Genomic DNA, 12,566 nt, shown 5'->3' on the forward strand with positions numbered 1-12,566 from the left:
ATAGAATGAAAAGGGTGTGGGGGTAAAAACGGAAGTAGAGGGGAAATAGAGGGGGTCGGGCAGCGGCGGGGGAGTTGCTACAATGACCCACGTGAAAAGAGGTGGGCGTGGTCCCGGGAGCCTCAGCAGAGGCGCAGGAGGGGGCTGGGAGCCCCAGCCTTGCAGGCCCGCAGACGGGAGGGACCTGGAAAGTGGGTGGGCCAACGAGAAGCCAGCCTCCCGCCATCCTAGCGCGAATCCCTCTGCCGCCCACAGCGGATCCAGGTTATGATCCAGCCGAGTGAAGACATTGCGCGCCCAGAGAACGGTCCGGAGCAGTCCCAGGCCAGCGGCTCAGCCAGCAAGGAGGCCTACATCTAGGGTCGCCCACCCACGCTCTCACCCCCCCCGCCCCGACTGCACGTGACCACCACTTGAAGTCTGAAGATACCGTCTATCTCAACCTACCTCGAGTGGCGAGTCCAGACACCATCACCAGGCAAAGAGAGGGAGGTGGGGACAGTCACACCCCCGGGGGTGAGGGGCTCCCGCCGTGGGAGGAGTAGATGCTCGCGGGCTGGTGACCTTTATAACCCGGCCTCCCCGCTCCCCCGTCAGCATCGGCCACACGGCCGCTGTAATAGATCTTTTTTACTACCCCGCAGGCCAGGGAGACGCGGCGAGGCCGTGCGCTCCTGGCTTTTAGTTTTAATTCCCGACTGTTCTCTTACTGCCGAAACCCATGACTGTTATCTCCGGCTTGGCAGGAGTTGGGTTCTGCCGGGAATGCTGCTCTGTGCGCGTGAGAAGGGTATTTTCTGTATAATGGGCATTTCCAGGGAGAGCTCACCTTTAATAAGAGCAGGGAGCCAGCACTTGGCGTGTTGTTTTTCTCCTTCCCGAGGCAGCTTGATACCCCCCGCCCACCCCCGCAGGTCCGTCAGTATTCCCAGAGCTGCCTTCTCAAGCAATCAATCCAGTAACCTGTTCCCCTTCCACCCAACTGAACGGGCATCTCTGCACTAAATTTCTTACTTTCCCACTCACCCCCAACCCACCCCCTTCCACACTCTTCGCCAGGCCATTCTGAGGGCGCCTGGCCCAACAAACCCCTTGCTCTTCGGAAAACTGCTTCAAAGCACAATTGATTTTTTTAACCGCCATTGGTGGTGGAGGGGCTCTGATCCTGCCGGGGAAGTTCCCTAACCAGGAGCCCTTTTCTTAGGCCAGCCTGCTTTGCAGAGCACAGAACCGTCCATGGGAAATGAAGGTGAGGCCCTGTGCTTGACTGCAAAGTGGATCCAGTGGTCTGAACTGTCTCCTTCTTGAACCGTCTTACCCCTTTACAGCCACCCCAGTCACGCCTGCGGCCCCCTCCCCTCCTCTGAAATTCCCCAGTGGGCATCTCCTCGCTGCCACTAAAATCCACCAGCCCAGTAACCAAGGGGCTGGTATTAATCCAGACCCCCTCCCCAAGTGCTTCCGAGATTAAAACCGCTTCATCGGGAGGTAGTGTGTGTTCTTTTCCAGAACTGGGCTCCACAGTGGTGATGGTGGAGGTGGTGGTAGCAGACCCAGTGAAGACAGTTTCTTGCAAGCTCCAGCAACTCAACAGTTTCTCATCTGCTGGGAACATGGGTTCCCATGTAGCAAGTCGTACGTCGTGCCCTGTTCTCCTTAGCTAGTTAAACTCACGAGCTGTGTTTTACAACTAATCCTTAATAACTATGGTAATTAACTGTGACTGTGGGTTTTTTAAAATCTGTCATCCTCATCCAGAAGTGACCAGCATACCAGTTCTTGCAATAAGCTATTACCCTCAGAATATTAAGCACATTCTTGTAGAAAAAAAGTTCGTGTATGCATAGAAATGCTCACATACGTACATTCATCCTCACGTGTGGTACCTAGGGTCTCATTTGATATTGTGTAGGAAATCCACAAGCTTTTCCTGAAGTCATCTGTAAAATAGTCTCATCACTAAGGCGTCCCAGATGCCACCTGGTGAATCCAGGATCAAAATGCATATGTATTGTTGAATTATAGGGTTTAGAACAAAAGGAACCCTTCTCTGTGTCTCATGGTCCCACCCCCTCAGCCTTGGCGTGAATTCCTTTAAAATAAGGGCAGGAAGACTTCTAACTTTCTCTTTGTTCTTCATTCTGAAACTAAGAACAAGTCTTTCAAAGACAAATGCAGCGTATTTAATAATGTTTGTAAGCAAATCTAAGTGAGATGTTTGGCAAGAAATCCCTTAACTGATTTCCATCCAAACCTACGTATATGGCACAATATTACATGTCGTACAATTACTGTGAGAGCTGTGAATATGTGTAACTTTTTTTAGTGTTTACCCCGGGGAGGGAAAGATACTGTATTATCATATATGCTTTTTTTTTTGCAATAAGGGTTTATTCTCAGAACACCAAGTAAATCTATCTCTATATTAAAAAAATATATGTAATATATACATATTCAAACTATATACAGAGCCTGTTTTAAAAAAAAATTACAGTATTTAGTAAAATGATCTGTTCTATGGACCAAATGTAAAATATTTATAAATGAAGATGCATTTTAAATGTCTATAAATGGTGTTATAACTAGAGCACGGGCGTTATGTACGTTTCTAAGAATATAGAGGAAAAAATAATAAAGGTTCTATGATATACAACGTTAGACCTTCAATTCTTGGGGATGGGGACACAATAACCTCTTTCATCAGAACAATGATAGACACACACAAAAAACATTAAAATATTTTTCCCCAACAGAGAGAGATTTGGGCTCAAAATCGAGGGGCATGGAGCTGGACTTCCCCCAGACTCTTGGAATGCTTCTAAGCCACATAAGGGAGGTGCTTTCACTGTTATAAAACTATAAGGTGGTCAACTAAATCAAGGTCTGAAGCTAGGATAAAAGGAGCACACTTGGTTAGCAGCACTCATTCTCTTGTGACTCATTCCTCAAAATATTCCATTTTAAAATTGTATTGAAAATTTGAATTCTACAGAGAAGTGTTAGGATGATCCAACGATCACCCAGATTCACCAGCTTTTGTCCTGCTGCCGCTTTTAAGTCTGTCTGTCCGTCAGGGTTCGTCTGGGAAGCAGAAGCGCTCCGAGTGGTAGGGGATAAGGGATTTATTATAGGAACAAGCCTTTTACAATTGTGGGAGAACTAAGGGAGTAAGGATCTAGGAGAGTTGGGAGCTCAGAGGATAGTCGCTAGTGAGATGGGATAGTCACTAATGAGAAGAGGCAGCAGCAGCAGGAGTGGGCCTAGTACATTAATGCTCAGCCTTTCTCGTGGAGAAAGTTGGCTGCCAGCCACACTGAGAAACACTGTGTAGAAGAACCCAAGAACGCAAATTCAGGGGCGTTTTATAAGCCAACTGGCCTGTTCTCTTCAAAAATAGTCAAGGTCATAGAAGGCAAAATGGAGGAATTTTTCAGATTAAGGAAACATGACTACTGAACGCAATGCCTCCTCCCGAATTAGACACTGGGCCAGAGGAAAAAAAATTTTATCCTTTTGTTATAAAGGGCATTAGTGGGACACTAGGTGAAATTTTCATAATTAAAAATTTTAATACGGTTAGATAATAATATTGTGTCAATCTTAATTTCCTGATTTTGATTTGCTTTGTGGATACATACAAGAATATCCTTGCTTTTAGGAAACATGCTGAAATACTCAGGAGTGAAGGAATACTTTGTCTACGATTTATTCTCCAATGATTGAGGAAAAAGAATAACTTACACGTATGTGGTATGTGCATATGTGTGTTGTGTGTGTGTCGAGTGGGAAAGAGGTGAGGAAACAGGCACACGTGGAGAAAGACCCCCTGAGAAATCTGGGGGAAGGTTGTACAGAAATTATACTAGTTTTGCAACTTCTAAGTGAAGTTATTTAAACAATCGAGGAAGACCTGGGTGTCACCTTCATTTGATGAGAGCTGTATGCAGCTGTGGGGATGGGAGTTCCTGCAGTGGGGAGGGGTGGAGAGATGCACACAGACTTTGGTTTGTACCAGGACCACTCCTCACTCTCACGCTCCTACCCCCGTCACTGTCCCTTTTCTTCTGGAAAGCCCCTCCTTCAAGTCTCAGCCCAGAAGTCACCTCCTTGGTTGCTAACAGGCTCACACGTCCAGGCTGCATGTGTGTGTGACAGCCCTTGCTGTCAGAGCTGCCGAGCAAAGTCTGCCCCTTTCTGCTCACTCAGGCTCTCCCACTGTAGCTGGAAGGGAGTGGCTGTGTCTCATGGGTCTTTAGGCAGCCAGGACTGGCACAAAACTTATCACAGGCCGGTGCTCGAAAGAGTTGCGCGTTTAATTTCAGCATTTCATGATACACCCTAGCTATTAATAACCAAATCCTGCTTAACCCCTGGGGCTTCCCAGGCGGTGGTAGAGGTAAAGAGCCTGCCTACTGATGCAGGAGGCATAAGAGATGTGAGTTTGATCCCCTGGAGGAGGGCATGGCAGCCCACTCCACTGTTCTTGCCTGGAGAATCCCATGGACAGAGGAGCCTGGTGGGCTACAGTGCATGGGGTCACGCAGGGTCGGACATGATTGAAGCAATTGAGCATGCACACATGCCTAACCTCTCTCAGTACCCACAAACCTGTAAGGTGGTGGTACCAACCTGACCATTTCGCTTGGGTTCCCTAAAAAGTTTCTCCTGCCTGGTGCTGTTCAAGTTAATAAAACAAGGGTGAGTTTGGTTCAGAATTAGGAGAACGCTGATTGCTTCCAGCAAAGAATGGAGAGATGTGAAGGTGCTCTAGAGCACACGCTTGCTTGTGCAGACAGGCCATGGGCGCAGTTGTCTCATAGTGATCTTGGCTCGCTTCTGCACACGGCTGGCAAAGCCAGCTGAGGCGTTGGCCCCATGGCATTTTGAAGCAGGAATTTGGTTCTAAAGTTGTGTGGTTCTAAGAATGCAGAGCCCCGGGTGTGAAGCCACACGGTACAGAGCCTCCGGGCGCGGCATCCTCTGAGCCAGTGAAGCTAGACTGCACACACAGGAAAACTAAAGGTTAGACTTGATTTTATTACCCAGATTCTACTTGCATTTCCTGGCGGTTGTTAACGGGCTTTGCTGGTGACGCATCCCTGCTCCATATCCTGCCCCTCACTGTCGAGGGGCGCTGAGGGGCGCTAGACCGCCTTCTGTGACTGCTCCTTGTGGGTGTGGGGTGTCGTCAGAGCCCCTGGAGGGGCAGAATGCTCCCCGGCTGCCTTTATGTATATCTGGTTGTCCCCCGGGCCTAGGCCCTGATTGTTCGCCTCCCTGAGCCACCCCCGTTTGTCTAACCTTTTGGAGACAACACCAGACAGTGTAAAGTTCCAAAAGGCCCGAATATTAGCAGGAGAATAGTGGTCACCCGTTAAGTGTTTGCTGTGAACGCAGGTCTCTGGGTCCTCGGCCTGTGGGTCCGGACGAGAGGGCCCTGGCGTCCAGGCCCTGCTGGGGCTGAATCTCCCCGGTCATGCTTTGGTGGTAGTTTTACGGAAGAGAAGCTTCAGGTAAGAGAGAGGTTCCCACAGGTAGTCAAGGAGTCGCTGCCCCAGCTTGTCCCTGCGGAGGTGAGGGCTTGGGGTTCTCTTCCCTTGAGTGTGAGGCATGCATGGAGGGGTCCCTGTGACTTCCGGTCGGGTGGATGGTTAGGGTCGCCCAGGGGGGCCCGTCCCCTTAGGGGTGAGCCGGACTTGGCAGCCACGGGTTTGCCAGGATTTTAGATGCACTTATCCCTAGGATAAATCCCTCAGGTTTGAATGGGCCTTATCTGTGGGCCTCTGGTGGGTTTTGTGTTAGGGTTATTACTTTTCATGACGAAAGTTACCACATCCTCAGCTAATCAATTCAGCCCCTGTGGAGCAGTGGTAAAGAAAGAATCCGCCCACAGTGCAGGAGACTTAGGTTCCATCTCTGGGTCAGGAAGATCCCCTGGAGGATGAACCCACTCCAGTGGGTTTGTTCCAGTGGGACGGAAAGTTCATCCTTTTCACCTTTTCCCCTCTCTCATAAAACTGCTCCCATCTGTGAACCATTACTCTTTGGGGTTTGGGAGAGGCTGACGTCTTAGATTTGGGGCTACATACTTACCGTGTAAGTATGTACTTACTGGAGGCAACCCACACCAGTATCCTTGCCTGGAAAATCCCATAACCAGAGGAGCCTGGCAGGCTGCAGTCCGTGGGGTCGCAAGGAGCTGGACACGTCTGAGCGACGTAGCACACACACACACAGACAACAAACCAGTGATGTGGGGTTTGCCTCACACGGTGAGCTCCTTGCTGACCCTCCTTCGTGGCTTAATGAGCCACAGTTTGGGGAAAGAAGTATTGCCCGTGTTCACTCACTAGACACCCCAGATCTCTGTTGAAGCCCGCTTTGGGGCTTTGTCTAATTCTTCCTTTGTGTCACTGGGGAGGAATTGGATGGATCTGGCCTTTGAGGTGTGAGGGGTGGTTGCCAGGCTTCTGGCTCCAGGGCGTCCCTTTGGCAGTTGCGTCCACCTTGCTGTCTCGTTTTATTAATTCTGCGTCTCCCTGGTGGTGACTCCCTCAATGGATCGCTGCCACCTGATTTTTGGAAGCTGTACTAGTTCTGAGAGCTTCAATAGGCGTAAGCGAGGTTTTACTGTTTATATTCTGCAGTAAGCATACCTCTTTCCTTACAAATAGCCGTGTGTGTGTGTGTGTGTGTGTGTGTGTGTGTGTACAGGATGGTATATACATACTGGAAATCTGTAGAGATTTAAGACTTTCCCTTCCCCAAGCTTCTGAGGCTCAGATGAGAGCTGTCAGCATGGCCTTTTGAGCACAATCCCTGGGGTAGGCTTCTTGCTTCTGTGACTTCGGTCTGGGCGGTCACTGCATACCCCACCCACCTTTTCACCTTTTCCCCTCTCTCTCATAAAACTGCTCCCATCTGTGAACCATTACTCTTTGGGGTTTGGGAGAGGCTGACTTCTTAGATTTGGGGTTGCATACTTACCATGTAAGTATACCCCCAAAATTTGAATTGTATATTTTAAATGAGTAAATTTTATGGTATGTGATTTATATCTCAATCAGGAAAAAAAAAAGCATCAATCCAATTAACCCCATGATGCTAGCTTTAAAAGTCAAGATTCCCAATATCTCTCAATAAGGTGTGAAACCACTCTAAGGCTGAGATTTATCCTGCTTGGAAGTCCCTTGGACAGCAAGGAGATCAGAGCAGTCAGTCATAAAGTTTAGCATAGTTTGTCTATGGTTTCTGTACAGACATGCTCCAGGGGCCCCGTTTCTGTGGGGAGCAGGGTGGCAGGATTCAGGGTGTGTCAGGGTTTTGAGGTAGCCTCTGGGTTGTCTAAAAATATAGCCTGAACTTGACTTGACCTTCTGGGGGATAGCCATTCTGTTTCCTTAGAACTAACTAAGCCTGAACTTGGTGTGGGGTCTATTTAGTGACTGACTGACCAGATGTTAACTTTTAACTAAAGCCTCCTTTTCCAGGGTTGTGGTAACTTGTACAGTCCACAGGTGAAGTGGCCACCCCTTGGTGGTTTGATCTGATTGTTTAGAGAAATAAGCAATCAGCTGAGCAAGGGGTCCCAGTTTTTGAGTTAATGTTTGAGGGGGCAATCCCCCTTCTCTCATGAAAGTAAAGGTTCTAGTGTTAGTCAGACAGTCGTGTCCGACTCTTCGCAAGCCCATGGATCCCCAGGCAAGAATACTGGAGTGGGTTGCCATTCCCTTCTCCAGGGGACCTTACCAACCCAGGGATCAAACCCAGGTCTCCCACACTGCAGGCAAATTCTTTACTGTCTGAACCACCGGGGAAGCCCCCAGAGGTCAAAGGGTTTAGTTAATCTGAGAGGGACAGAGCCAAACTCAAACATAATTGCTTTAACAATTCTTAAAAGGCCGCTTTGTATCCTAAATTCCATTCAGAAGGGTCATTATCCTTTCCTTTCAACTTTTCACATAGAGGCCTAGCTATTAAACCATAGTAGGGATCCAGATGTGGGCTTCCCTTGTGGCTCAGACGGTAAAGCGTCTGCCTGCAGTGCGGGAGACCCAGGTTCAATCCCTGGGTGGGGAAGATCCCCTGGAAAAGGAAATGGCAACCCACTCCAGTACTCTTGCCTGGAAAATGCCATGGACTGAGGAGCCTGGTGGGCTACAGTCCATGGGGTCGCAAAGAGTCAGACACGACTGAGCGATTTCACTCACTCACTCACTCAGGGATCCAGATGCTACAAAACCCAGCCATCCCCAGGAAAGCCTTGAGCTGTATTCCACTCTTAGAGGGGGTGAGGCTGTAAATGGTTTCTTGCCTTTCCTGAGACGGCTTCTCTGACCTTCTGTGAGAATGAAGCCTGGGTAAATCACCCTCGTTTGTGACATTTGAGCCATTTTTCCTGGACACCTTATATCCTTTATTGGCTAGGTATTTCAGAATGGTTGTAGTATTTCCTCAAAGTGTATCTTTTAGGTCTTTAGCTTAAGTTTCCCCAAAGATGGTAGGGGGCTTTTGGAACCCTTGGGGCAGGACTCTCCAGCAGTATTGTTTTTTTGTTGTGTGTTTGGGTCCTGCCACTCAAACGCAAGAATTCCTTGTTCTCCTCGGCAGGGAGAAGGCAGAGTTCTTACTGGTGGGACACAGCTATGCCGCTCAAGGATTCAGATCTGAGTGCTGAGCACAGCATCTCTGCACACGGCCTGCCATCCTGTCTTGAATTGTGATGTCATGGGCAGAATTGTTGGGTGCAGAGTTCCTGCCACCCCAGGAACTCTGGTCTGAAGAACTGGATGTAAAACCTCTGCCTGTGGCACCTGTGAGAGAATGAAACCAGACCAAGGGCAAAGGAAAACTATAAAAGAGAACAGACATTTTTATCACCCACATTCCATTTATATTCCCTAAGAATTGTTTATGGGTTTTGCTGGTGACAACAGGCCTGATTACTTCCACGTGATGGATGAAAAAATAATGCTTAGAAAAATGAAGAGATTTTCCGTAAAAAAATTTTATTGGATAAATGAATAAGCAAATAAAGTAGAAGGTCAGAGTGTTCTGTGACCCCAGAGGGGTCAAAGGTATGTGCACCAGGGGTGGATGGGAGATGGACTCCAGCTGGGGAAGCACATTCTCCTGGTCAGGGCTCTCCAACAGTAGAACAAGCTTTCTTGGTAGTGAGTGAGCTCCCCATCCCTAGGGGGTATGCAAGCAGAGAATGCCACTTTGACAGAGTTGGGTGCACACCCAAGTGGGATGGGGGGTTGATTCTCCTGGCAGCAGATGGTTTCTAAGCAGGTCCAGTGGGAAGAAGGGACTTGGGATACCAGAGACCTGAAAATAAGCACTTACTTTCTTTCCTCTTCCCTCCAACCCTCACTTCAAGAATAATACTCCCCCAATGGCTTGCTGTTCACTTCCTGGCAAATAGGTGGGAGACAAATGGAAACAGTGACAGACTGTTTTCTTGGGCTCCAAGATCACTGTGGGTGGTGACTGAAGCCATGAAATTAAGAGACGCTTGTTCCTTGGAAGAAGAACTATGACAAACCTAGACAGCATATTAAAAAGCTGAGACATCACTTTGCCAACAAAGGTCCATATAGATACAAAGCTATGGTTTTTCCAGTAGTCCTGTATGGATGTGAGAGTTGGACCGTAAAGAAGGCTGACTGCCAAAGAATTGATGCTTTTGAACTGTGGTGCTGGAGGAGACACTTGAGAGTCCCTTGGACAGCAAGGAGATCAACCCATTCAGTCCTAGAAAATCAACCCTGAATGTTCTTTGAAAGGACTGATGCTGAAGCTGAAGCTCCAATAATCTGACCACCTGATACGAAGAGCTGACTCATTGGAAAGGCCCTGATGGTGGGAAAGATTGAGGGCAGGGGGAGAAGGGGGAGACAGAGGATGAGATGGTTGGATGGCATCATTGACTCAATGGACATGAGTCTGAGAAAACTCCAAGAGATAGTGAAGGACAGGGAAGCCTGGAGGGCTTCAGTCCATGGGATGGCAAAGAGCTGGACACGACTGAGCCAATAAACAAGAAATACTTCTACAGCACTAACGACGAACTTAATGTCCTGAAATCAGGGGTGCTCATTCCCTGGATTGGGTTTGGGAAAGTAAGGTGGACTGAATCGGGAGATAGGGGCTGACATATACACACCATTGATACCATCTATGAACTGGATAACCAGCGAGAACCCACTGCAGAGCACAGGGAACCCGGCTCACTGCCCTGTGGTGATGTAAATGGAAAGGAAATCCGAGAAGGAAGGGATACGTGTAAACAGAGAGCTGATTCATCTCGCTGTTCACCATAAAGACCATAAAGCACACACGCCATAAAGCAACTATCCTCCAATCTTTTTTCTTCACCTTTCCATTTCTGTGATGAGGAACCTGAGACCTGGGGAAGATGAGTAACCTGCCCAAAGCCAGATGTAATGCCAATATTTACTGAGCACTTTCTACGTGCCAGGCATAGTTCTGAGCTGGCGGGGGCAGGCTTCTAAACTTAGACCTGCCTCTTTGAAGTTGGCACAAGCACGCCAGGGCTGGAACTGTGAACAAGGAATGTCAGCCTGCCATTTCAACAAACAGAGGGTGCTGCCGCCATCAGACCTTGAGCCACTGCAGCCCCCTGATGTTGCACCCTGAGATTCGGGGTTGAGAAAACAGGATGCTGGGTCTAGGTAGTTAAGGCGCACATCAAATCCCAGTAAGCCCAGAGGTGCATTCTCCCACGCATGCACGCGTGCGAGCTCAGTCGCTTCAGTCGTGTCCGACTCTGTGCAACCCTATGGACTGTAGCCCGGCAGGCTCCTCTGTCCATGGGATTCTCCAGGTAAGAATACTGGAGTGGGTTGCCATATTCTTCTCCAGGGGATCTTTCCAATCCAGGAATCGAACCTTTATGTCTCTTAGGTCTCCTGCATTGGCAGGCATAGAAAAACACTGAATCCATTAACTTGAGATGTCTGGTTTTCTTTAATTAGCACTAATCTTTTGATATTTAACTACCTGCTTTTCAACTTCTGTAAAGCCTGACTTCTCACTTGGCTCTTTGAAAGAGTCCCTGAGAGGTGTCTGAGAGACTGTATGTGTCTTGGGTTTAAGTCCTCATGTTGCAAATGAAACAGAATTCTCAACTTTCAGGTTGTGTGTTTTTTTAAGTCAACAGAACCTAGGGGTGGGAGGTCCCTGATGGGTGCTCAGCACCAGCTCAGCTAGGCCAAGTCTCCCTGCTTCCCCCAGACCTATCCCCTTCTTTCTGGGCCCCCAAGGCCCGCCAGGACCCAAGAGGGTCACAACCAGGAGCCCGTGAGGCAAGACGCCAACAGGAGGCGCCTGGCTCTTGTCCCTATGGGACGCTCCTGGCCTCGGAGGATGCTCGGCTTTCACACAGCCCGTTTTTCTGTCTACCAAGGTGGCGTCTGGAGATAGGGAGCCAACAGCCATCTCCCTGGCTCTTCCTCAGAACCGAACCCTGATCCTACTCAGGTGTCAGCAGGCAGCCTCAGCATACAGAAGTGGGGCTCTGCCCCAGCTCCAGATGGGAAATGTTGATTGGTCTGTGTCAATCATGTGATTCTATTCTCCTGGGAAATGATTGGGAGACTCATGGGTGGGAAAGCAGTTATGGCCAGTGAGGGGTGAGGAGCCGGGCAGTGGGAGGGGTGGGGGGAGTTTTTTGGTACTTGAATATAGACACAGAGGGGAAAAAAAGGATGGGTGAATGGGTGGGAGATGGATGGATTGATGGAGACATAATAAAACAAGTGTTCAGTTCAGTCGCTCAGTCGTGTCCAGCTCTTTGCCACCCCGTGGACTGCAGCACACCAGGCTTCCCTGTCCATCACCAACTCCCGGAACTTGCTCAAACTCATGTCCATCGCGTCGGTGATGCCATCCAACTATCTCATCCTCTGTCATCCCCTTCTCCTCCTGCCTTCAATCTTTCCCATCATCAGAGTCTTCTCCAGTGAGTCAGCTCTTCGCATCAGGTGGCCAAAGTATTGGAGTTTCAGCTTTAGCATTAGTCCTTCCAATGAATATCCAAGACAAATTTCCTTTAGAATTGACGAGTTTGATCTCCTTGCTGTCCAAGGACTCTCAAGAGTCTTCTCGAACACCACAGTTCAAAAAGCATCAATTTTTCAGCGCTCAGGTTTCTTTTATAGTCCAACTCTCACATCCATATATGACCACTGGAAAAACCATAGCTTTGACTAGATGGACCTTTGTCAGCAAAGTCATGCCTCTGCTTTTTAATATGCTGTCTAGGTCGGCCATAGCTTTTCTTCCAAGGAGCTTTTCTTCCAAGAATTTCTTCCATGAAATTCTTCTAATTTCATGGCTGCAGTCACCATCTGCAGTGATTTTGGAGCCCCCCAAAATAAAGTCAGTCACTGTTTCCATTGTTTCCCCATCCATTTGCCGTGAAGTGATGGGACCGGATGCAATGATCTTCGTTTTTTGAATGTTGAGTTTTAAGCCAGTTTTTTTACTTTCCTCTTTCACTTTCATCAAGAGGCTCTTTAATTCCTCTTCACTTTCTGCTA

The 12,566-nt window shown here is 48.5% G+C and overlaps 1 protein-coding gene across 1 annotated transcript in view; it reads left to right on the forward strand.

The window, feature by feature from the left end:
• Positions 1-2,653, forward strand: part of SLC6A1 (solute carrier family 6 (neurotransmitter transporter), member 1) — a 37,421-nt gene extending 34,768 nt beyond the window's left edge. Inside the window, exon 16 of the mRNA XM_010862430.1 lies at positions 256-2,653. Within this exon, the coding sequence (XP_010860732.1) occupies positions 256-360 (105 nt within the window). The 3' untranslated portion in view covers positions 361-2,653. The remainder of the gene's footprint in view (positions 1-255) is intronic.
• Positions 2,654-12,566: the final 9,913 nt, after the last annotated feature.

This window comes from Bison bison, unplaced genomic scaffold, assembly GCF_000754665.1.
Source record: "Bison bison bison isolate TAMUID 2011002044 unplaced genomic scaffold, Bison_UMD1.0 scf7180017864482, whole genome shotgun sequence".
Taxonomy (NCBI): domain Eukaryota; kingdom Metazoa; phylum Chordata; class Mammalia; order Artiodactyla; family Bovidae; genus Bison; species Bison bison.